Source organism: Lepisosteus platostomus, chromosome 24 (genome assembly GCF_059453375.1).
Source record: "Lepisosteus platostomus isolate fLepPlt1 chromosome 24, fLepPlt1.hap1, whole genome shotgun sequence".
In the NCBI taxonomy this organism is placed as follows: domain Eukaryota; kingdom Metazoa; phylum Chordata; class Actinopteri; order Semionotiformes; family Lepisosteidae; genus Lepisosteus; species Lepisosteus platostomus.
In genome coordinates this window covers 7,505,792-7,531,949 of record NC_142634.1, presented here as the reverse complement: position 1 = coordinate 7,531,949, position 26,158 = coordinate 7,505,792, and the positions used below count along the sequence as shown (strand labels likewise).

Sequence of the window (26,158 nt, the reverse complement as noted above, 5' to 3'; positions counted from 1 at the left end):
TTTTTCTTGCTTCTGTTTGTCAAACGTTTAGTTATAAACCATGTAGTAATAAAACATTTGTCCTGTAAACAGGTGAAATTGTTTGATGGGCTGGTGCGGTGAGACACTAATTAGTTAACTGACACTAATTAGAATACTAACTGCGAGATCTATTAGTTCTACTTAAATTTATGTGCCGTTTTAATTAAAACGTCTGGATAACTGCAGTAACCAATTAACTTTCAGTTTCAGAGAAGCTAATTTATAACCAGACAACGCACAATGGCTGCACAGAATACAAACTTGGAAAAGATTCCCGAAACAAGTATTGAATTAGGCCCGGAGCAAAACTTCTCTATTTAAAGACGAGCCTTCCGACAGACACGTATTTATGACGGGTTGGTTCGCACTTTTCAGGAATCCTTGCTCTCTTAAATTATGCCTCTCTTTTGTTTGCACTGTAACTAAGGGAATCAAATGAAGACACTAGCCAGTGTCTGCGTGACTGTAGAAGACCGAGACGAGACGGATTACTTCGCTGAATTATGCGTTTTGTATTCTAAGAACCACCATACCGAAAAAAAGAAAACTAAGATGGAATAGGAAGACCACTACCATAGCTCGTGTTCTGTGCGTATTCTGGAGTTTAGTTTTTTTTTTCATGCGCATTAAAAACTATCATGACATAACATCAGCAGGCGGGGTGTAATGTGCAGCTATGCCTGTGTGCTCGGGTAAAAGTCTGGACCCACGCAACTTCGTAATTATCAAACCACTTCCCATAAGTCCTCCCGCGGGGATAAAACTCCAAGCTCGTAGTAGCACCGTGTACAACCCCTGCGAACCGAATCGGGAGCAAGTTTTCAGGGAGAATTACCGTCGGAGACAGAAGCAACTGACTCGCCAGGGCTACAGGGCAGTAAATTGGCGGCCGTATGAGGAGATTGGAGAACCCCTTGTCCTGGAGCCAAAAAGGCTGATTCTGCATTCTTTAGGACAACCTGAACAGGTGATTTGTTGTTAACTAAGAAGTGCATTGCTTCTTCACGTCTTACTTGAACTATTAAATAGTAATGATGTAGTCTTCATAGTATGTCAATGAACTGAATAGGGAAATGGACCAATTCACCTTCAAAATGGGATACATAATTATTAATTCAATCAGATTGGTCCGTTTGCTTTATACGACTTCAAATAATGTCTTAGTTGTGTTTTTTTGTAATTTCTTTTTGATGTTATTATGTAAGCATGCCGAAACTCAGCTCAACTATTACATTATCCCTCTTAAATTAGTGTTTTCTCCTAGTAACATTCAGCTTTTTTGGTAATTTAGGATAGAAAACACAGAACATTAGAAGAAACCACTTTTATATTCTATGTTCATCTTACTATGTTGTTTTTGTTTATATTTGACCTACAGTATGTGTTTAATCTTTAACGAATCTGTCTTTGGCAGATATGTGTAACTCAACCTTTTGTGTTGTTCTTGAGTTTGTTTCATGAAGCCAGAAAAAAATTGTAGGACACACTAAAGGGATAGGCTTGTCAAAAGAAACTTTTTATAAGCATCTCATGTCACCCTTGAATAGTTTAAGTAATTGTATAGATTTGGATTTCCCTGGCTGGCCTCTGAGGTCCGAAAGAATGCAGATAGCAGTGTGAGTTTCGACCCTCCACTTGTGTTAAATGTGAGGCTATATCAGGTGGCCTTGCTCCTATCAGACAGGAGACAGGAGGGAATGTCAGTTCACAGGTCGCGGTCCTTCATTCATTCTAGAGCCCACTTTGTTATTGCTGTATGGCACTACAATGCTTAGGATGTTTCCTTCTCTCTCCCAAAGTATTGCTTTTGGTTTTATTAGGCACGTGCACATGTTCTCGACTACCAGCACAACAACATGGCTGGAGCCTGATTCTTTTACTCAATTGCCTAAAGTCAAGTGAAGAATACTGTATTTTTTACCCACCTGTGGGACAGGGTGTATTGTTTTTACAAACAGCAATGTGTTGAAATATAAAATCCCATTCAGACTTTGGCATAAGACATTCCCTGCTACCTTCTATAGGTACAAGGTGTAACAGCAGGACTGCAATCATTATAAGCTCTATGATTTAAACTGGCAGCAGAACTGGGGGATGTTGCTTGCCCCTCACAATATAGTAGTGACATCATTTTCAAAAGTATAATCAGTATCCATTAATGTTCCCCTAGAAAGAAGAAAAAAGTAAGTCATGTATACACGGGAGATTTTAAAATGATTAAACATGTTCTGCAAAGACCACTGTCAACTCTTTCCCTCCAGAACCCCAAAGTATTGATAACTTAGGGCTCCCGTTTAACTTCTTTCTACTAATGACTAGATTGATTGCACTAAGTTAATATTTATTTTTTACCTTTAGCAGCTGAAATAGTAAGGTTCTACAAAAGCCCACAGGATTGTGGATCTTAATAACTATTACCACTAGCCTAAAGACATTCACCATTTATGTGGCCGCGAAGAGTTTGCTACAAATGGTACCTGACATATTCACTTAAAAGAAAGCAGCTGGGAAGGGTCTGGCATTGGCAGTCATATACCACATGTTTCATCTTTTATTCTTCAGAGTAGGAGCAAATGCACCTGGGGGTCGACAGAAGTTAATGTATCAATTTTAAAATGATCATGGTCCATGACTCAGGACTTTAAATAGCTTGAGCAGATGTATGGAATTTTAGCATCTAATGTATCATAGAAGATTTGGTGTTAAATGGGCGGTTTATTTCTGTGGACATTGCATTTATCATCATTATTGTTGTTGTAAAGCGGCTGATGCAAGCAGGTTGCCATAAGTATGTGGGCCATAACAATATTAATGGAGAATGATGGAGGAACCTGTACTGTTTATATGTCTGCACATTTGTACATTTAAAATGGATTCCATACAGCCTTGTTACATCTGGTTTGGTCTTTTTCACTGACTTCAAACTCTTCTTAATGACGAAGCGAAGCTGGTTTATTTCTGTAAAAAGAGTGGATGCACAGACCCTTCAAGATCTGTCCTTGTCTATATATAGAGAGCTGTAGTAATTCACTCCTGGCCCTGGAGGACCTCAGTCCACTAGGTTTTATAAGTAACTTATAATTCTCAATGACTGGAGACCTTGGTAATATTAATGGACTAATTAAGTGGAAAAATTGATTCAAATCATGCCATTAAGAGTCCTGGGTGGAATGAAAATCAGAAGACATGGTTGCCCTCCAGGACTTATAGGCTTGCTTATGTAGTATCTAACCGAAGGAAGAAAGAAAGTATTTCAATAAAAAGTTAATTATGATGTGCAAGATAATTGCCAAAATTAATTATTCGTTAAATTTTGTGCCTCTTCAAATGTGAGAATTGATGCTGCCTACTTTAAATGCATACCATTTTTGGAGGACGATGAAAATATTTTAAGAATACAACACAGTTTGGATAGTTGCCCAGAGATAAACTAATGTACCTGTAAAATGATTTTTGGGAGGGAAAAAAAAGCCAATGAAGAAAAAAAAGGCTATATTGATGCTATATGATATCTAGGCTTAACATGGATTGTTTTAGTGCATATCATTCATCAGCTGTGGCATAAAGGAGCATACAGAAAACTTGGAATGGATTGTTTTCAACTAATAACATCCACTAGTTTTCCACAGCTCCACTTAAATTAATTAAACATGTAAAGGAATTCAAGATTCCTGCATTTACCTTCATGTTTTCTAGACTTTTTGTTGCAAAAAAGGTTTCTGGAATGCATAAACCAATTGAGAATTTATGAGAATGGATCTCCTAGATGTGGTGTACAGCCACAGAAAGGGTGAAATGTTATTACTGGAATGTATGGTCTTCAAGAGATTTAAATGTACTGAATTTCAGATTTGTAAGGATGAACCTTCTGGAGGACCAAAGGAAGACCAAGAGAGTGCCTTCAACAAAGCACAACTAGATTCAGCTGAAGAAAGCAAGGTAAAGGTGTTTTTTAATTATTTTAATGAGTGTCATGTAATACAGAAAATATACACACGGCAAAACTTAAAATGTGTATTTGGTTTTGTGTTCTAATCCTAGCATTCTATATGACATATCCTACTGAATAAAATATATGAGTATGCAGAGATAGAAAGCAGCCAGGAAGAGGTGAAAAGATTGAAAAGGTGAATGAATCTACATGTTATCCTAGAACTAAGGAAGGCATGAAGGCAAGAAGTTCAGCTGGGTGACGTAAGACAGGAATGGCTGCTTTACTGTGTGAAACAATTCAGCAGGTCCATGGAGAGTATATTTTTTCTAACCTGAGAAACTGCATATTCATGTGTGTCTGACTTACATAGATGGGGCAGCCTGACTCCAATTAAGTAAGATAAGCCACTGGGATTGAAGGGATATAAATGCTTAATGTGAGAATCTGTCATTCATTCTCGTATTTTTAATTTTCCTTCTTTTTTTCCAGGTTATTTATTAACTGTGTATTCTGCCATGATGTACCACATGCCGCTTTTACGCATACATGCGTACGCGTTTTTGTTACAGGAAATAAGTATTTGTAAAGTCCCCCCAAACTTGCTTTCATGCTTCATATATTCTTCTGTTTAGAATGTGCCTTCAAGAGTGCTTCCCATTGAGAAGACAGAGGATGATGGGAGAGCTCTCAGGAGACACCTGACTCACACAAGGTCAGAATTCATGCTTTACAAGAGCCACATTTGCTAATTGCCTAGGACATTTACTGCAGATTATCTTCAGTGCAGAACAGAAATAGTAAGCATTTTAAAATGCATGTAATGTGGGTTCGTGAAGTGTGAATATATGAAGAACAAAACATTTTGATTTTAGAAATGTGTTTGGCTTCTTTAATCAAATATCCCAGACATAAATATCAAACAAATGTACAGAAATATGTACATGTATAAAAATATACGTAAAGAAAACATCATAACGTTGCACAATGAAACGTGACACTTCCAAAATAAAACCGTTACAAATTGGATATTGTGTATGTCCTCCCTGAGCATTAACGCTGTCCTGGCAACACAGGTGGACTGACCTGATCTGACTCTGATCAGACAGACTGCTGTGGACTGTTCCACCACTCTTCCTGTGTAGCTACAGTCAATCAGTTAGTGAAGGTTGGCTGATTGCAGTCGTTTCCTGTTGATGATATTGGTGATGGTGAGGCCACACAATTGTTCTTATGCACTTGGATCTGGACTAAGAGCTGGCTACAGTAAGACTTCTGTCAAATCTGTCTTCTGCAAAACATTCATTTAATTAATTAATTGCTTACACTTATATAGCGCTTTTTTGGACACTGCACTCAAAGCGCTTTACAGGTAATGTGGACTCCCCTCCACCCCCACCAATATGTAACACTCACCTGGATGATGGGATGGCAGCCATAGTATGCCAGAACGCTCACCACACATCACCTATTAGTGGGGCAGAGAACAGAGTGATGAAGCCCCTTCATAGATGGGGATTATTAGGAGGCCATGATTGGTAAGGGCCAATGGGAAATTTGGCCAGGACTTTCATCTGTGAATGGATCACCTGTTCATCCCCTTTGCCACCATGAAAGATGTCTCTGGCCTGCAGAAGATAGCAATTTTGTGTCTCAGCTGGCATTGTTACCTCTGAATGGTCTCTGAGCTTGCAGATCCTTTTCATGCAGAGATGAGTTAGTCATTCTGATGATACTCAGGTTATTTCTTTTTGGAATTGCCTGTGCTTTAGCCACTGTAGTTTTTAAATGATTAAGCAGATTAATTAGGTGGTAAAAGGCTGTAACACTGTGCCTTCTAGGACATAGCCAGCTCTTCGCATTTCCTGGTTTCTCTGAACTAGTTTCCTTATTGTTGAAGCAGAACATTTCTTTCCTGGGCAACTTCTCTTTGGGACAATACACATTCAATCGGGCAATCATTACCTAAGCAGGCCATATTTGTATTTATTGCAAATTTTTTGAATGGTTGTTTATTCTGATTTTTTTCAAATAATATTGGCAGTTGTGACTGAAATACCAAAACTGAGCCGCTGGCAGTTTTATGAAATCATGTGGCTCGACATTTTATTATCCGAAAGAATAATACTATTAAGGCAAACAACAAGGCTGAAATCAAATAGATATTGATTTAAAATGTGGACATTGGACATCAGTAAGTTACTGATATGGGCACATTGGCTGTAGAGGACAGATAACATTCTGTTTCACCATGGCATAGTTTCTTAACCTCATTTATCACACAAGCAACTGTCTTAAATGCAGCCTTATTAGTCATGCAGTGTTAGTGAAAATAATTTAATACGATTTAAAATAAAACATCAACACTAAAACAGATTATATCATCAACTGTTTTTTAAAGAAATGTTTTTATTTCTTGCTGCTGTCTCTATGCAGAGAGGCCTTTGTACTACAGAACTATTTACAGCATCAACCCCACTGTGATGAACTACAACTGTCAGCTCTCAGCAAGCCAGTGATCTTTCACTCTTAGGTCGAAACAACAAGCTGCATCAGGAGATTATGGGTTTTATATTAAAGAATTGTAACGCAAGCAGTTTCTTAATGCAAACTTCTCCCTGATCTTTTTTTTTTAAATCATAAGCTTTCCCCCTAGACTGGACTTTGATTGATGAACTCTACAATATGTAAGATGTTTTGCAAATTTGAATATGTTGGCAAATTCTAATAAGGACGCTGACGTTCTGCATTTACCTTGAGGCTATGAGAAATGTTTGTGAACAGCAAGTCATATTTTACTTGTTAATTCACTCAGCACTAGGTTATTAATGTATTAGTTGAATTTGTCTAATTCCTTTGAAAAACAAACGTGCAATTGGTTAAACTTTTCAAGAAATGCAGCTCCAGTTTCTCATTAGCACAATTTGTCTGCTCCTGTCCCTGTCAGAGCAAAGGATTGTTTTATGGTATTTGTCACAGAAGGTTTTAATGTGTAATATGCTGTTGGGTAGTAAATATTGAGGCTATATGCTGTAACAGTTAAACTGATGTCTGAGTACCTTTTGATATACATTTTAGCAACAAGGCGCAAGCTGAGTGTTTAAATTAAACTAATAACTCCAATAAAAACAAAAAGTAAGCAAATATAAAAGAAATAAGTCCTATGGTAAATTTGTATTGGTTAGAAGCCAGGCCTTAGCATGTTCAGATCAGCAAGTTAGAAGATGAGAAAGCTCTGACAATACTGTTATTGACAAATTGCGCAAAAAATGTTTTTGCATAAAAGGAAGTGCATAAAGCCACTTGATCGAGAATTTTGATCGTGGTGACTTCTTGTTTCCTACAGTACAAAAATGGGGAATTTTCAGCAGAGCCACCCCCTGAAATGAGATACTTTAAAGTAGTTTAACCTCATCTGTTCCCATTTTCCATGATTAGCCATGGTTTTCTCCTCCTATTTCCTCTGCTGCTCGTTTCACCAGAGATGAGACGAAGTTCAGAGGAGTTCACGGACTTGTCTTTCCAAATTTCAACCCTGCTGCTTAAGTTAAATTTATCTGAATAAGAGAAGTTCCCGCATTATAATTTATGACGGAAACAAAGATTTTTGTCATAAATAAACTGAAGTATTTTACCACAAAAGCACAGTGTCAAGTTAGGTCAAAGACTTAACAAACATGTCTGATTTTCTCAATGTTCCAAAATGATAGACTTGTCAGTAGATTGGCAGACTGTTTGCAGAAATGAAAGAAAATGCATTTGGCAGTCTGGAAGCAGTAGAAAAACTGTTAATCACTGTTAAATTGAATATTCTAGGTTTGGGTGATAGCACTTTGAAAGCTCTGGCTGTCATCTTGAGGAAGAGTAATAATCTGGACTTACATGTTGATCTATTTTAGCATGTGGACTTGAATTTTTAACAGGTCTCTTCCTGTTAGCATTCTGCTTGGGATTTGTCTTACTGAATGAATGTTTATATTTTGTAAGTATTGTACAAGCATTAATCAGTAAGTGTTTATTTACTGTTATGGGCTAACCAGCTCTTTAATATACTGGTAGCTTCCAGAAATTAGAAAATCAGATCCTCTCTTTTTATAATTAAGTTTATTTTTATTTTATATGCTTATTATTGGTTATTTAGTTTTGTTTTACAATTTTAGCTACTAGTTGTATATAAAGTTTTCTTACCCTGACAGCCGATACAAAATGTATATGAAATGTGGTTAATACATGTATTTGCTGAGATAACATGATTTAATTCTGGAAGAAATCCTGTCCATTTTTATTTTCAGTTGGTTCTTCTTTCCTGTTGCCACCACATGCCATTTGTTGCCTAGAGACCAGCGTCCAATCACTGTGCCATGTTTACATGAAGTATTTAGTACCTGGTGTTTCTCAGCAGCAGTTAATATTGTAATATTATATCTGAGTCTGCTAGTGTTACAATATGTTCTCTCAGTAAGCAGTAAAAATAACATAATTACAATTTTAAAACATTAAAATCATAACATTTTAAATTGAATACAATCAAAAAAAACAATGAGATGACCTTCTCATCTTAAAAGTATTGAGAACTGGTTTCAATCTAATTCTCTCACAATTAAATGTACTGTATATATATAAATAGCTTGAATGTGTGCAACAAAAGAATCTTTACTTTGAAACAAACATGAGAAGGTCATTCGTCTCACCATGCTCCTTTGTTTCCAAGTAGCTTATTGATCCACAAGTATTTGAAGGATGCAGGATGCTGGCGTGAACATCATCGTGGGGCTTCCACAACCCTCTGTGTAAAGAAGTGATTCCTGAGCTCAGTCTTAATGGTGCTCCCTCTTAGATTACAATCCAGCCCTCATTTCACTGTTGATCATGAAGTAGGCTTCTGAGTTGAGTCCCCAGCAAGCAAACAGATGTAGTAACAACTAAAGACACCTTTGGAAAGTAAACTACATCATCTTGAGTGCTGTTTGAGCAGACACCAGAAACCGGTGGATTTTTTTCAAAAGAAGCTCGGTTTAATCATTTCTCTACATCTTCTCTCAAATCTGTCTTGTACTCTGCTTTGAAAGAAAGGGCAAATTATTATTCAGGGAATAACGCCCAGTGCTCTCAAAATGAGCAAAGCAGGAGAGATAAAAAAATTATTCACGATTAGTGCTCTTAACTTGGGGCAGAATTTCTATTAGAAAGATCCTCTTTTGTCTCGTTATTATAAATAACAATTGATGACTCAAACAGCTGGGCCTTAGGCTTGTTTTGTTTCATTTTTCTGAAATGTAAACTATAAGTGAATGGCTTGGAAAGGGAATAGTCCTATATTAAAATATAAAAAAGTCTCCCTCCTTTTCTGAATCATTTTTTCCTCTTTCATTTAAAATGTATCTATATCCATTCATTGCTTTCTTGAACTAGAGAAATCATTTTGAGATTTTTTTATGTTTTTAATAGATTTATCAACCTAATTTTAAATGCTAATATGATTCCCCTGCTTGACCCAAACTGTGCAATTAACCAGACAGCTGATGATGCCAACTATTTTTATGTGTATGTCACTGGTTCTTGGGAGATGGCCTATTATGCCATATGTGGTTGGTTAATGAGGATTAGGGAGTGAAAGTACTGTGTGTCAACAAATTAAGAAAAAATATTGTGGCAAGTCTTCTGTTTTCAAATCCTTCTTGTAGTTTTTTTAAACCATTGTCTAAACTGTGGATGACGGCTTCTCTTAAAGGCTCTGCTTTTAATTAGATGGAAAATACTTTATTAATACCGTAGGGAAATTGATGTATTGATACCTTAGCTCCTTCTTCTATCACTCATTCCAATGTTACAGGGTTGCGAGCATGTTAGTGACCATGAGTTCTGTTCCCAGAGTGCCAAGTCTACATACTGGAGAGATCTGCCAGCTTCTCTGGCAAATAACTAATTTTGACATTTAAAAAGTGAAAAGAAAAAACCTTCATCAAGATTTATAATCACCTTAATTTTACTGCAAAGTCAAGTGATTGCTACACATCGGCGGCACTCTGCGCAGCATTTTAATTTTCATGTTGATGTCAGTGTAAAGCAATTTGCATACTGACTCGAAGAGGCAACTCAGACTGTCAGCAAACAAGATTTCTGAGGATGACTACAGACTGCAGCTAAATTGCTGTAATAAAGTAATTATTCTACTGCCATCAGAGATTTGCTTAATAATCAATGTTTCATTGTAATTCTCTTTTTAAGGGATGGAATATTAATTTACCCTGCTGTTGTTGGGCATCAGACACAGGACTTGAGTTGTTGGTATAAATTATTGATATAAAAGCAAGCCACAACCGTGTTACCAGATCATCTGTGTTCTCTGTTAGTGACGCTAACTGAACTACAGAGCAAATATTTGTATTTGGTGTTACAAGCAATGCAGAAAACAATTTAGGAGGACATTAACAATACAGTGGTGTTACAAGCATCATCTTGAGTTGACCTGTTTTCTGCCTGTTGACATGACCCAATGTGTACAGAGCTGGTGCAGATCCACCAGGTAGGTGGTGAGCTTCAGCGGTTGATGAAGTGGGCCCCCTCAAAGTTTTTAAAGCACTTTGGAAAGCCCTATGTAAATAATTATAGTGTAATAATTGTTTCCTCACTGTAATTTTAATGTGTTGAGAGGGCTCAGAAAACTTTATAGGTAACATTTTGAATTTAACTTCCCAGGTTCCTGGTTATTTCCTACTATTATTTTATTTGACTGACAGTTTTATCCACCGCCACTTACATGTGCACCTTTTCACCCAGCTACAGTTTGTATTTTGCAGAAGTAATCTGAGCGCAGTACCTTGTTCAGTAAAACAACCACAGCTTCCAGCACAGGGTTTGAACCCGCTACAATCCAGAGCCCCTGGGCCCTACTCCACAGTGCTGTTTGCAAAACCATCATTTGTATAGATACCTCTGGTTTTGTTTATTTAATGCAAGGTTTGTCTCTTGTATTTTGTTCGTGAATTCTTGTTTCTGAGACCAAGATAGGGTCTGATGTGCTCACTTGTTCACAATACTGTATTTCTCTTAGCCTCCAAATGTGTTAAATTTGAGTGCAACAATATACTGCAGTACGATATTCTGTTAAGTTGAAATATTATATGTCTCTTTCTAAATCAACATCTGATTTTAACACTTTTGTTTTGACTTTTCCCAAAATTGTCCCAGATGGGGAAATTTGCTTTGCAGGCACGTAAAGACATAACGCATTATACAATACATTTAATGGGCATATTACATGAAACGATGCCTTTAACACACAATACGTTTAACCGATGTATGGTGAGAAAGAAACTAAATATACAGTCAGTTGTCCCAATGGAGCAGGTTAATAGCTATGGGAATAAAAGATGTCCTCTTGCTGTTGAGTCTAGGCAGTCTAAATCAATGCCCAGGTGGAAGGAGGTCAGATTCTCTATGCAAGGAGCAGTCCTAAACAGTCAATGATTATATTTGCCTTTGGCCCCATTTGCTTCAGGTAGATGTCTGAAAGCTGCAGTTGTTGTATAGTACAAATTGCTCACCTTATCCCAGGTGCTCTGCTTCACACTCAGGTGTCTAGTGTCTGCGGTCAAGCAGGGCCAGGGCTACTTTCACATCCTACAGAAGGAGGCTCAGGATCTTCAGAAAGCTCACCTGGAGGAGCAGCAGAGACTTGCAGAGTTACGGCGCAGTGCATGCAAGCCCCCCTCATTCTCCACGGAGGAGGGCTCGGAGAGTGATGAAACCACAGAGGGGTAATCGGATCATTGCTGTTCATTTAGCTCCGTATTCTTTCGGTCCTCACACCACATAATTCTGTTTCCCCATTATAATTAATAATTGCCATTTTATGGCCAGTGAGTGTGTGCTGCAGATGATGATGAGTCGGTGAGCAACTGCGGTTGTTAAAATTTAATTTATCACAAGAAGGTCAGTAGATAATTTGGGTTTGCTCACAATTTGATGAAGATATTTTACTGTGGGCCAAAATTAAGTATTTTGTTAAGAATCCTTGGAACGTTTTGCTAAGATGAGCTTGTTACTCTATGAAATACTATCATGCTGAATTGAGTTGGTTTCATGTCTGCATGGGTTATTGGTAAAAACAGTAAAGGTCACATGGTAATTGATGCTGTATCAATAAAACCACGTGAAGCTATTTTTTTTACTGTGGTTAGCTTTTTCAGAACTGCATTGCCTGCAGAACACAGCCGGTTATACAAGAAACACGCACGGAGGGCTTCACCGGCACGACCTTTCACCCCACTGCACTGTTCACTAACATCTCCACAGCCATCTGAAGCATCACAGTGAGTGTGGGCCATTAACTTCCTTTCACTGTTAGTTTGAGGGGATGGTTTATTCTAGTGTGTAAGTCTCTGGCCTCATGACTGATGGGCTGTAGGTTCAAGTCTCCCGCTGTTATACCTAAAGTGCGGTACATTACATTTCTCCAGTTCACCCAGCTTTATAATGGGAACCACTGCTGCTGGGAATAATCTCTATAAAAGACCAGCATCCCATCCAGCAGGGGGTGTCAAAATGTCTTCTTTTTCCACTCCAACCTGCCTCATTCGTTTCTTTGTGTGTGTCTAGGTCATTGATTTGAAGTCAGATTTTGTAAATATAAATCAAGCACAAGTCAAATGACTGTCATAGGTTAATTTATGGCCTAAAGAGAGTTGCTTTCTGCAAATTCAGCCATTTTAGCCTTTAATTTGTTCTGTCGTCCCTTGCGAAATAATGGATATTTAATGCAATATTTCCACGTTATTTTGAAATTTTACAGGGAGTGTGTTTTCATTGCAATACTTGCATGTTGTCAGTGGCTTTTTTGAGTACCATTCTGAATATTATCACCCACCCAGCTAGGATGTGAATCACCCTTATCTTTTAAAGCAGAAGAAATATTTAAAAGATGTAAATCTCTGAGCTCCAAGTTTATAAGTGTAGTCCTTATATAGTTTGCATACATGAACCATATGTCATCTGGCCAACAATGGGCTTACAGTAAATGGCTCTTACAGTTTCCTTGATCTCCTGGCCACAAGCACACAGTAGCCCTGCCGTGCTGCATCAAGGTAAAACTAATGTGTTAGGACCAGATGCAAAGAATTGGTTTTTAGCTTTTTAGTGTGATAGATGTTGTGAAAAGCACTGCTGCCCACAGCCTGTTCCTGGATTCAAATCTGGCCATGTGTATATCCTTCCTCTCGCAGGAAGGATATACACACGGTCATCTATTATTACATCTTAAGTCTGCAGGTCATATGGAGCTATTTGTTTGACAAAATGTTGATCAAAGCACGGCGAAACCATCCGAAATGAACTGTTCAGTGTTGAAGTGAAAGTGGTTCATGAATCCATACATTCCTGTTCACTCCACATTTCCTGGTGAGGGTCATGGAGATGTTCATAGCTATACAGCTTTATTCCTCCTGACAAAAAAATGAATGTTTTATCTCCATGTAATGAAATCCTGTTGCCCTGGCAAGAAACAAGAAAATAACACCAATTTCAAAGGTCATTATCCGTGTTTTGATGGGTCTTAATCAGAAAGACTTTGCCTGCCTGCTTTGTAAGTGCTCAATTTGATATGAATAGCCATGCTGAACAGGAAGACGTAATTAGCATTTTAATGCTCCAGATAACTAAAGCCTGAGATGTGAAAGCTAATCGAGGAGAGTAATAGAGTAAATGCATTCACCACGGATCAACATGGATAGAAAATGTGTCACTTTGATTGATATCTCCTTGATGCTATTAAATGCAGAGGCTTTGGGGGCAAGCGTACATCTAAAGGTCAGAAGGTTACAACTCTACAGTGGAAAAAAGACTTAAGAATGCAGATATTTAAATAAACAGTTTCCATTTTCTGTTTTTTTCAGTAGCATTTGTTTTTTCATTTGTCCACAATACTGTATTTCTCTCAACCCAAGTCAATATGATGTACTATAGTAATGAGAATGATAACATGCATCTCTTGATGCTCTTGGGCATATCATTGGTGATGTAACCTGGTGTCAAAAGGTGTTTCAGTTCTTCCATCACACATCCTCATCCAGGTGACCCTGAAAAGGCTTCATATAATATATTCTGTTAAGTTGAAACGTCTCTTTATAAATCAACATCTGATTTTATACACTTTTATTTGTACTTCTGCTTTCCACTCATTCTTCCTGTCAAAACAGCCTGACATTCACCTCCACAAGATGTTGTTTTTTTTTTCTTTTCATACATAAAAACAGAAAACCAAAAATAAATAACTTGTCAGGATAAAAAAAATCAATAAGGGTTTGACTGCTGAGGTTTTGTCAGAATGAGGTTTCAGTGCTTCTGCAAGGAAACTATCATTTTAATTGCTTCCTATTTATAATCTAAGGTTTTTTCTATAAATGTATTGATTTATTTATTATAATAATTACCCAAGAAAGCCCCTAGGCTTTCCACTGTTTATAGCAGGGGATGGAGTTAAGATGCCATTAATGTGTCATTCCTGAGTGATTGGACGTTTCACCTTTATGATTGAAAAAGCTTTGTCTTGAATACCAAGGAAGCTCTATTACAAAAGGTAAATAAATGTTGATTTGTTTCCAGCTTTTCAAGTTCTTTTATTACAGGGAAACAATTTTTCGCCAGCTGTGCTGTCTAAATTGGCTTCTAGAAGCTTTGACGTTGGAGCCCTTGGGAAGAATGGGGCCTGTCTTTTCTTGCTGGGATATAAAGTAAGCAACAGATTTCTTTTTCTGTTTTGCTCAACCGGGGAAGTAAGAGCAGGTTATGTAAGTCAGGGCATGTCCTAAAATCCAAGTCTCATTGATTTGCACCTCGGAGGGAGCTTGTGGAAACCAGACTGAATTACCATTCTTGGAAATGTACAAAGAGCGACCTCACAGTGTGGGTACGTTAATGGGCCTCAAACAGTCCGAACTTTTAACCCTAGCTGCACACAGAAAGGTTGCATTCATATATATCGCATATTTATCTTCTCTATATGAAAATCTTGAAAATATCACAGCAGCATCAAGTATCACATTCTTGTTACAGAGACCAGCTGGTTAGGTTTCCTCTAACCACAGTCCAAACGTGGGAATAGTGTCCTAAAGAGAAGGTGTTTGGCAAATACCAGAAACGCCCATACATTAACTGAAAGGTCGATACAGGAACCGGCACCATATCAAAGATACTATAGGAAGTATTTATATGAAAAATGAAAAAATGTTTTAGACATTTAATCTGAACATTTCATTTAATCAATGGATTCCATATTAAGGTGAAATAACCTGGTATAGCACCTCTGTGAGCACTCCTTAATTCTTTGCTGTATGCGCTTTTTAGAAATTCTGTGCATGCTGCAGATACCCCTGTACACACTTACCCACACATTGTTGAAAGCATGATCATGTGTTTTTAAAAAATTAAGGTTCTAGATAGATCTGCATGTTTCCTCTGAGTGGCAATAAAAGTGAGGTGCTTTCCTCTCATTGGGATTTTTTAAAGCACTTAACCAAAGAAAGTGCAAGTAACCAAAAATGCTTCTTAGGAAAACAAATTTCCAACATAACATGAGGCCCTAACACAATCTAACCAAGAGCTGTATAAAGAACCAGGTAAATTGCTTTTTAGTGTACTTACATTTTTGTGACTGCTAGTAAAGCAATCAAATCAATTGTAGAAATGAATTATTCAGTTTATATTCTGATGCCAGAAACGAATCCAGCTAACTACAACTTCAGAAATTTAATGTTCACCTTTTTGAAAGGGCAACCACACACATGGGGAAATAACAGTATTAAAATGAATTAGCGTTCTTCAAATGGAATAGGCATTTGAAAATCGTGGGACTAAAAAGCACATTTTTATTACACATTTTTTATTGCTGAGGTTGGGGAGGGGGTGGGGTGCGGCTTTGAAAGATGAAAAGTCAATGAGCTCCATATTACAGCCTAAAGCTTTTAATACAGTATTGCCTGCACAATATCCAATTTTCTATTAAATCTTTAAGGGAGAATATTCCTGGATTAGAGCTTGAAGATATTATTGAGAAATGTAAACCTTTATTACAGTATTATAGCTCTGATGTGGTTATAATAGTAGGTGTAAACCTACTTCTGCTTTTCTGCAGTGAATTATCATTTCTATTTTGTTTCTTGCCCAAATGCTACCTTGTGGGCTACACAGCACTCTGTGAGAGGGACAGAAATAATGTACATGTCACTTTGGACTTATATTCTCATTATTTTCTTTACTTAGGGACCCTGGCAGAAGTAAGACGATGACAAAGACACTGAATAAAGAAAAGGCAATTGAGATCAAATGGGACCAGTTTATTACACAGTCAAAGGTACATTTTTTCTGCCTCTGAAATAAGATGAGCATTTTCCATCCTGTATGTATTCCTGTAGCTGTCTTTACTAATAGAAAGAGGTATAATAGTAATTCAGGCTCTCACCTAAATGTTTTACCTCATAACTTGTCAGAATGTCAGTTCAGAATGTGTCCTTTTGCCTTCATGCTCAGAGTTTAGTCTTACATTATTTAAGCCCAATGTTGCTCATCTGTAAAATACACATTTACTAATCCTTTTACTTTTTACCTTGCTCGCTCTGCTCCATGTATGATGTTCAAAACAGGAGCAGCGCATATTCCTGATCTCTTTTCCTTAATAAGCTGTAAAAGTCACTCAGTTTCTATTGAGACCATTCTTTTAGTCCCTTCTGACCTTCAAAAACATTTTTTTAAACTGCATTGTGATAAAAGGGCACTTCATGATTGCAATGCAATCAGTAAAATGTTATGGTGCTCAAAAACATCCTTTTGAAACCCAAGCCTTTCTGTTTTGTGCCACATGGGTCTGAATTGACTCCACCTGCTTCTTAAATCCCTTGTAGTTCTTGTACAGAGTCAGCAGTTATTTGTGCATTGCACATCCATTTCTGTGGCTGCTTTAATTTACTTTAAGAGCCACAGTTTACATTAATTGAGCAGTAATTAAACAAACTTAATTTAAACTTGATTTCCAAAAATCAAGAAACGTGGCTTGGTAATAGGAAACAGTGTGTAATGAGCATTTCCTTATACCAATTCCTTGGAAACAAAAGGATTAAATGCTGGAACGAATGTATCTGTCCTCAATGTGGATTAAAACCTGTCAGCTATAGAACACTGGATGCAAATTGTTTTTAACAGTGAGCATTAGACTGACATCCATGTCAGAAACAGTGAGTCCTTAACAGGGTTAAAACATTGAGTGCCTACAAAGTCATGAAAAAAAATTAATTAGCACCCTCTTTATTTTTAGTCCAAAAAGCCTCCCTCCCGGGTCCTTCGCAAGCTGTCTGTGAAGCCGAGGAAAACGTCATTCCTTGGCTCCTCGTGTCTGAGCGAGGTGTCGTCCGCCGTGACCCCTACGATGGGGAGCGCTTCGTCGCTCGCCCCTGGCTCCGAGGACCTGGTTCTTATATCAGGGGGCGTCGGTCACGCCGAGGAGAGCGAGTCTGCCGCCAAGGCCTCTGTGGCGCAAAGCAGACAGGACAGCGAGGACAAGGAGCCCGTGTCAGACTGTAGGTGCAGCAGGGTCGCTCTCTCAATACTGCATGAGCCTGGAGACGGGCACCTCCTTCACTGAGCTCTCACCTCAATTTTCTTTACACAAAAGAGGTCAGCGGGAGGAAGGGTATACTGTATTGAAAAAAATTCAAATAGCTCAGCTAATACTAGACACTGGAATTTCCCCTCCCTTGAAAGTGGGCTGTCTGAGTGCATCATGGCACGTGTTGATCACATCAGTGGCTCTGTTCCTGACTGGAACTTCAGCGCCCGCCCCCCTTACAAGATCAGAACCCAATCTCTCAGTGCTGGCTCCTGTTGGACTAAAGTAAGAAGTCTCCGGCAACACATAAACTCACCATGGCTGCAGGTGAACATGATCTGTGTCTAGCTGAGGTGCAAAAAACAATAATAATGAGGGTGCAGATCATTTGTGTCAAAGTACAAAAAGCTATCTTTCTATTCTGTGCTCCAGCTTTCCATTGTAGCACCAGCCAAAAACAAGCTTTTACAATCATTAAATTACTTTATCTTTATGCGTCTCCTAATAGATATGTATGTATGGGTACAGGTGTGCAAGGTGACCTTCAGAGGTTGTTTTTTTTTTTTTAACTGATGGACTCCGTCTCAGTTGGTTCCAGTCAGGTGAAGCAAAGAATGGGACCTCTCTGATTTCCGTCGTGCTTTCATTTTGGATGCCAATGGATAGGAACATCCATGCATGCGCCAAAGAGCAGAAGATGGTTGTCATAGGAACACTCTTCTGAAGCAGGCAAGGGGAGGCTTGGCCATGCGTTTATACAATGGGATGTATGGAACTGTTGTGTGGCATTGTGGGTTTTTTTTTAACTGCTGAATGTTGCACATGGGAAGAATTCACGTGTATTTGTTGTTCCCCTCATCTAAAAATAGTGCTATACAGGCAAAAATATTTTTATATACTGTACCACTTCACACTAGGAAACGTTTATAAATAGAGGCTACCATTTGTCTGATACAATAATGCATCATTTTATATTCATTTTTCTGCATCCAGGAGTTACTGAATTTTAAAAGCAATATCTTTTTAATGATCTCATTATTTAAAGGATTAAAAGTATGTTGTGGTAAACATATTAGTATTTTTTAAAATTACTAAGGTTAATGCTGAAAATAAAGTGATTCAAATTTCACTTGAATGTTCACTTAGTTGTTATAGTTAAAAGTAATCCAGTAGTTCTTCAATCATAAACAAACAAAATTGTAACTTTGGCATGGATAATGAACATGTATGTTTATCAACAAGAGGAAAACATTCACCTCAATTAGTCCATTTGGTAGTAACTGATTCACAGATCTTATCCAGCCATTTCTTAGATAGTCGAGTTATAGTCAGAGTTGAAAACAACCTCTCTACTATCGGTAATAGTTTTCAGATAACAGATGAATATGTTTATAAATTATAATGGTTTATATCCTCACTGTAAGATATATAGCACTGTTAAATAAAATTGTAATTATGATGATTAGTGGATGTACCTACATGCAGAACTGCATATAATTTCGGACTAAAGCAATATACTGCAGATGTGTACTGGATTAGGGGTTTGAAATTTTAAGCACTGACGTATTTGTAAATAAGTGCTTGATTACAATTGCAGGATTAATCATGGTAGACATTTACTGGTGCCTAGATAAGTAATTGCTCTTCATGCATTGACCATCAGAGGGCGCTGTTGTATTACTTTTCTTCAAAGATCGAGCTCGGAGCTTTGAAAGTGTCAGAAGACGCAAGACGTATTAATACCATAATGAATGACAGTCATGGTTTAAATCAATTCTATTTTTTAATATAATTTTAAGAACGTGGGCATCTAAAGGAGATTGTTTTTGCGTGGCAGAAATAAAAGCCTCTGTAGAAAATAAGCGTCGTAAAATGTGGGTAGTTACACTGCATTACGTACTAATACAAGTATTGATTCTTTTTAATGAACATTGAAAGGGATTGTTTTATTCCAGACCTCCAAAAGCTGCTTGATGCTGTTCACCAGAGTGTGGCCAAGGAGTTGCACAACTCTGAACAGCACAGTGGGAATCCAAATGACAGGTAAGACTAGTTAAAATAGTAGAGGGTTTTTATGAAGCACACAAATTACTGCTCTATGCAGTTTTACAGTTGTATTACTTATACCAGGGGTTCCCAACCTTTTTTGTCAGCTGAACCCCTTCAACCTAAATTATTTGCCTCAAGTATCCCCTTGAAATTTTAACTAAATCAAACCTTTCAATAAATGTAGATCTGCTACAGCAACCCTCTTAACATGCTTCTTTTCACTTTCACTAAAATATTAATATTACTACCGTTGTTTTTCTTTTCTTATTATTGCATTATTTATTAATAGGACTATTTGATTTTACATTGACGATTCCATCACAATCTCACGAACCCCATGCAGTACCGTCCCGAAACCCTAGGGGTTCAAGATCCCCTGGTGGGGAACCCCTGACTCATACCAAAGACTACAAATTCTTTGATTAATTTTTGTAACCTTAAGCTTGTCACAGGCCAAAGAAATCCCTGGAAGAGATGAGCAAAAAGAATCAGGACCTGAGACACATTCTCGGAGGCCTAAAAGGTATCCTCATTTTTACCAGTACAGAGCAATGCCTGTGCTGCCTTGTTCATTTCAATCAGTACTGTAGATAACTGAAGTCAAAGTGAACCTTTAAATCGTCTTTCCTTCTTTTTTTCCCAAAATGTATACAATTAAAATGTGTATGGTCTATATAGGTGTATAAAGTTTGCTTTAATAGGCCAACAGTCCTTTGTTCGATTCAAGCTAAGGATGAGAGAGGTGTGTATTTTATTTTAGAAACATGCAGTCGAATGATATGGATTTAAGATTTTATTTCTTTTTGAAACTCTTAACAGAACTCTCAATCTCATTCCCCACATTTAGGCAGTGTGCTAATAAATACCTACCCTTCCAGTGCTCATACGTTTGCCTGGCTAAAATTGCTAAAACTAAATAAAAAATGGTAGGTGCGAATTTTAACTTCTTAGCGGCCGAAGAATATACAGTAAAGTGAACTGAAACAATATATATATATTCTTTTTTCACAAATACGCGGAGCTCCCCCATCCGACAGCTCTCTGCGACCAGTCAGTTCATCAGCAGCAAATCGTCAATGGCGTCTGAGATGAGAGCGAGGATCTTGGAGAGGGCTGAGGAAGTGGCCATGAGTCTAAATGACCATTTGGAAGCCAAAGCGAAGTACGTATCTCAGCATGTATACTCATGCGTAATAAGAAATGGAGTAATCACGACACCATCTTTCATCAATGGCCGACTTGATGAATGGTAAGAAATTTAGTGATGGAGTGGGTTTGACAAATGCTATTTATTTTAACACTGCCCTTTCCCAGACTATGCAAATATTTAAATCTACGTCTGAAATTGCAACTGCTACCCTGCCTTTACATTTGTAATCAATGTAATGAAACATCAGTGCTGTCTGTTTGTCTTGCAGGAGGCGCTGGGTCAACAGTGTCCACATGTTCCTGTCCTTGGCACACGTGTCAAACAGTCGACGTGACCTCCATCGAATCGGAACTCCTGCAGAAGAAAAGGATATTGTGGAAAAGGAGGAGAAACCAACCCATTGCACATGGTGAGAACTGGTACTTGACCATGCATTTTAGTTAATTAATTAAAAGAATACATTATTTTCTGTGCATCTGTGTTGCTTTCATTGTTAAATTCTGGGCTTCAGTTGTCATCTGTTTGTTTATAGGTTGTCCGAACTGCTGTCAAGCCTTCCTGAAGGTGTTCTGGAAAACAGAAAAATCTGCCGCGTTTTGGAAAAACTGGCAAACTTTGCAGATGGGCCAAGTCTAAGGATCCGGCCTAACCAATTTCTCAGGGTTCTGGGCAGCCTGCGCACATGGGAGCTCTGTTCTCCAGATGTGTCTGTTGCTATTGAGGTAACTAAACCCTTTCTCACCCAAACCTGTCTTCCTCCGAGTCACAAAAGCATGTAACGGTATTTTGGGGGCTGTGCTGAAACAGTGTCTTCATTGTGTATTCTTGCAATACACTAAGTATTTCCTTAGCTTTAGTAAGATGTTGATTGAGAAGATAAAAGCAGACCAGTGTAAAAATGCATACGAATCCCACGTCAAAAGTGTATTGCGTAGTTAATTGAATAGCTATAATTAAGAATCTGGTTTTATGGTTTCATTGAACTTTCAATTGAATAAAGACCACATTCATTCCAAATACCAGTGTCACATTTCACACCCAGGCCTTGTTTGGCAGTTTTGTTTAAGATAGTTTGAATAATTCGCAGGAGAACAGAAAGATACTGTTTGCTGGCATATTTTGTTAGGAACAGGTAGATCCAAATTTGGATCTAATCCTGGCCTAAATCTTGATACACCTGTGCAGATTAATGCTAACATGACAGAACAGACGACGTTTTGTCCGCTTTGTTTGCAGATTGTGCGGAAGCACATCGTGCACATGTCAGAAGAAGACTACGAGGCGTGGCTGTGCCCTCGGGTCAAGGTGCCCCCAAGAGCTCAGAGTGCACCCCCCTCCAGTGAGGTGAACCCTCTCTTCAGGAGGAACTCGCACATTAGCAGCATTTTCCCAAGACCTGTAAATCTTTCCCTTTAGCACCTGCATTTGATATAACAGATTGCTGTCACCCAGGTCTGTTCCCAAGGTTCCCCAAACCATTAAACTTTAAAAATGACATCTAACATATTACCTACCTTCAGAATATTATGAATCCAAAAGTACACCTACTGGATAATTTGTGAAAAGCACTTATTTCGAATTGTCATACTAAAAGACCATTATTTTGCTTGGAAGTATAAATCTTCAGTGATACTGAGCCACAATATTATCAAAATATTCAGCACCATTGTCAACAAATTCAGCACTACCATTTTTGGGAAACATACTAAGAGCAAAGTTTTCAGCTGGTTGAAGCAGTAGTCAGTTCCTGTAGATCTCATTGAATTCCATCACCAAGCTGTCTTGCTTGTGCCAATGATTGGGTGTTTGATTTACATATTTCTTAAAACCTGAAAGACCAAGATTCAGGATTTGGAGAAGTGAATAAGTACATAGAATTTTTATCTATGGGCTCTCAAACTCAGTTTCTGAAAGGCCTGCTCTTCCGCTTTTTGTTCCACCTGAGATCTCAGTTACATAGCTGGTCTCAATGGAATTCTAACAAAGTTATAATGGGAATCCGGGAGGAATGGTAGATCTTAATCGTACGCACTTCAGTTCGCCTGCATATGCAAATCTCGCAACCGTCACTTTGTGTATCGCATCTGGGCGGGGCGGTGGCTCTATGCCTAAGGATCTGCGCCTGTGGCTGGAAGGTTGCCGGTTCGTATCCCGTGGCTGGCAGAGCAATCCTATTCTGTTGGGCCCCTGTGCAAGGCCCTTAACTCCAACTGCTCCTGGGGTGCCGTATAAATGGCTGACCCTGCGCTCTGACCCCAAGATTCTCTCTGTGTGTCTCATGGAGAGCAAGTTGGGGTATGCGAAAAGACTAATTCCTATTACAAGAAATTGATCATAGGAATAAAGTGATCTCATCTTATCTCTCTCAAATGCCTCCCACCACCCCATCTAAACCCCTGCAGCAGCTCCCTGGCTCATTCCTCTCAATGACGAAGGGTCTGTGCAGCCTCACCATTAAAGTGAGGTAGTAGAATCTGCATATTTAATCTTTCTCTCTCACACATTTATTAGGATCCAACCAAACTTCAGAATTATTAAACTAGCTGCACTGTTGTAATACTTCTAACAAGGCTGTGCGTTGATTCATAGAAACTTTTCCTTGTTAGTGCTTACAAGTGAATATCCTTTCTAATCAACTGTAAAATCCTTTGTCTCTAATGTAGAAAATCAGGTGAAATCTGTTATTGGCTTCTAAGTTTGTAACAAAAACTAGGAAACAGGATTTGAACTGTGGTTTGAGGCTCCTGGTCTAGGCTGGGGGTAAAGTGAAGGTTTAAACCAGATTTCCAGTTCACAGTAACCACAGTAAATCCTGTGGTTGGGCTGGAGTTTTAATTTAATTTAGTGTTAAGGCTGGACTTTGACCAGAACCCCTCCAGGAATTTTGTTCTTATCAGTTTCCCCAGTGTTCCAGCTAATCTCATACAAAACACTGTACTTTAGTAGTTTGTGGGAGGATCCTGAACTGATGACATTCATTTGCATGAAAGATAAAGATCCCATTTATTAAGAAAATGTATTCGGACCCTTTGCTTAGGTTTAATTGCAGCAATACAAGGAAATTGAAACATTCTGTGTCCATCCATCTTTCAGCTTTCTGGTAATACAGATACTGTAGATGTAGATGTAGATTTCATGAGATGTTGAAAGGGATAATGGAAAATGCTTTACTTTTAACACCTAAGATAATGAAAAATGGAAGGCTGGAAAAAAAACAGTATATGTCTAACTGTATTGCATAGATTTCAGTAAGTTGACTTTTCATTTGTGCCCTTTTGTATTATAACCACTACTGTGTGATTTTACAGCTGTCCATCTTATTGTGCTAATGTTAGTGGTCAGGTTCTAATCATTTCATCATGCCTGTCAACCTTAAAAATCAAAACCTCCATTCAAAATCAACTCTGCCTTTCTATTTCAAGCTTCCACCCTTTTTTGTTCTACTTTTTCCAGATAATGTAGTGCCAGGTTAGTGGACCTGTGTATGGGTATGGCTAAGGTCATGCAGAGTGTCGCTTTGCCCCAGTGAGGAGCTGTCCCCTGAGAGGGAGGCGCAGGGCATAGTGTCAAAGTTCAAGGCTGCATGGAAGGGGGACAGCACTGTAAGAGGTTGTGCTAGTGTGAGGGAGAGGAGGCCAGCAGAGCTGAAGATTTGCTAAGGATGCGTTATGTTAACCCATTGAAGTGATACCCCCCAAAATACAGTCTGGAATGAGGAGGGAGTGGTGCTTTGACTGACTTAAACTTAAACTACTGGTTTAGAGCAAGAAAAAAGGACATTTATTTAAATAAAATTTATACTGAAGCACATCATTATTTTCCACTTATGATGAAGCAGATGTTTTGTTTTTTTTAATATACAGTATATTCAATTTGGTCAGATTTTTTTTCTTTAAGCATGCAAAAAGAACTTATCCTGTAGCCTAGGTACAACATTACCCCAGATGGGTGGCTTTTGATAGGACAGCTGTTCCATTTGGAGTCTGTTTTGGGATAATCACTGCGCAGTGTCAGGAGAGCGTGCTCGGTTTATTTTCATAGTGATTGCTATTGTTACCAAAGCCTGCCTTCCGTAAAATGTTGTGAGCGCATCAGATCTAGGAACATGTACCAGTTACCCTTTGCCTTCAAACCTGTGATATTCACATCAAACGGATTTAGGTTAATCATGTTTATTCAGTACATTTGTGAGAGAATGTGCACAAAATTGTTTGTGGAACGGTATTTTTATGTACCTTTTATAATGTAAAACTGTGTGCTTAGATTTTGTTAAGTGGAAAGCAATGCTCTTTTGTACCTTTTATTTTTTCATAGTGTAAACAGTGAATGATTTGTTAGGGAAAATTCAATATTTACCCTTCAATTATAGTCAGAACATCAAATTCCAGGCTCTTATGTAAGCGACTTGGCAATGCTATAATCTGTTCCCTGTTTCTTAACAGTGGAAGTTTTGAAATAATGAAAAGCGTATTTTTAATGATGCATACTTTTTTAAAAAAAGTATTTTTGTTAATGTTTTACTTAATTACATCTATAATGTCTTGACACCTAAGTTTTTTCTTATACTGTATATTAATATGGCTATTGTTGGACCGCTGATAATCCTGTTTGTATTTCATATCTGTTGTCCAAGTAAATGAATGTGAATAAAATGAGCGGTCTAGTCAAGCCCTTTAGTTTTTTTTGTCACAATTACAAACCTTGACATCATCTGAAACGTAGATACTTAAAGAACCTGAGCTCTGGAAAAAGATTGTAAATGTCTGCTGGAGTATCGTGATACGTGACCAACACTTAAAAGTGCAGTTGTGTTTTTTTTTTTATAGCCAACTTGGCCTTTACTCTTAAGCTTCCCAAAACTGATAAAAGCTCAAGGTTACAGTTGTAAGAAACAGGCATGACCAGTTTACCGGGACCTGGCTCCGCTTTATCAGTTTATTCAGAATAAAGTGCCCTAGTGTGTACTCAGGGGCACATGTGGGCTGAATTTATTTTTTCCAGTGCACTGCAAAACAGCAACAATAAGTCCTCTTATTCATCCATTTGAGCAAACAGAATGGGGCACATGTCAGAATAACAAAAGCATTGAACCATTTTTTTTATATGATTATCCTAGCAAATGTAGAAATGCGTTAATAATTTATACTGTAAAGTGGTGTGCATAGAAAAGCAAATTACTTCTGGCATCATTTGAGTCTGTGAGGACTACAAATTTTGGGTGAGCATAACCTACAACAGAAGTTCAAGTAGGTAGCTGCATCAGCATGAGTAGGCTGCAAAGGAACAGGTAAAGGTTTATTGATTCCATGCTGAAAAGAGACAACATTTAGGGTGTGGAGCCTTCTTCAGGTGTGATGCTTCAGGTGAAGAAGGCTCCACAGCCTAAACGTTGTCTCTTTTCTCTTCCTTT

The 26,158-nt window shown here is 38.2% G+C and overlaps 1 protein-coding gene across 3 annotated transcripts; it reads left to right on the top strand.

Moving 5' to 3' along the window:
• Nucleotides 1-211: 211 nt before the first annotated feature.
• Nucleotides 212-25,416, top strand: LOC148641500 (coiled-coil domain-containing protein 60-like). 3 transcript variants are annotated; one of them, XM_088618059.1, is made up of 14 exons: nt 214-988; nt 3,871-3,960; nt 4,588-4,667; nt 11,530-11,712; nt 12,136-12,267; nt 14,578-14,682; nt 16,211-16,301; nt 17,259-17,520; nt 19,505-19,592; nt 20,041-20,121; nt 20,620-20,847; nt 21,017-21,157; nt 21,281-21,470; nt 21,985-25,416. In XM_088618059.1, exons 1-14 carry the CDS (start codon nt 698-700, stop codon nt 22,162-22,164), a joined length of 2,142 nt encoding a protein of 713 aa, XP_088474185.1. In that variant the 5' UTR covers nt 214-697; the 3' UTR covers nt 22,165-25,416. The 3 variants fall into 3 exon arrangements, with proteins under 3 accessions (XP_088474187.1, XP_088474185.1, XP_088474186.1); XM_088618060.1 differs by having other exon boundaries at nt 218-988; nt 20,620-20,760; XM_088618061.1 differs by lacking the exons at nt 11,530-11,712; nt 12,136-12,267; nt 14,578-14,682 and having other exon boundaries at nt 212-988.
• Nucleotides 25,417-26,158: the final 742 nt, after the last annotated feature.

Excerpts from the sequence above, each read along its gene's own strand:
- LOC148641500 (XM_088618059.1), top strand. The coding sequence starts at position 698 with ATGCCTGTGTGCTCGGGTAAAAGTCTGGACCCACGCAACTTCGTAATT. Across the intron at positions 12,268-14,577 it reads CAGCCATCTGAAGCATCACA|GGAAACAATTTTTCGCCAGC; the intron begins GTGAGTGTGGGC and ends CTTTTATTACAG. Across the intron at positions 21,471-21,984 it reads ATGTGTCTGTTGCTATTGAG|ATTGTGCGGAAGCACATCGT; the intron begins GTAACTAAACCC and ends CTTTGTTTGCAG.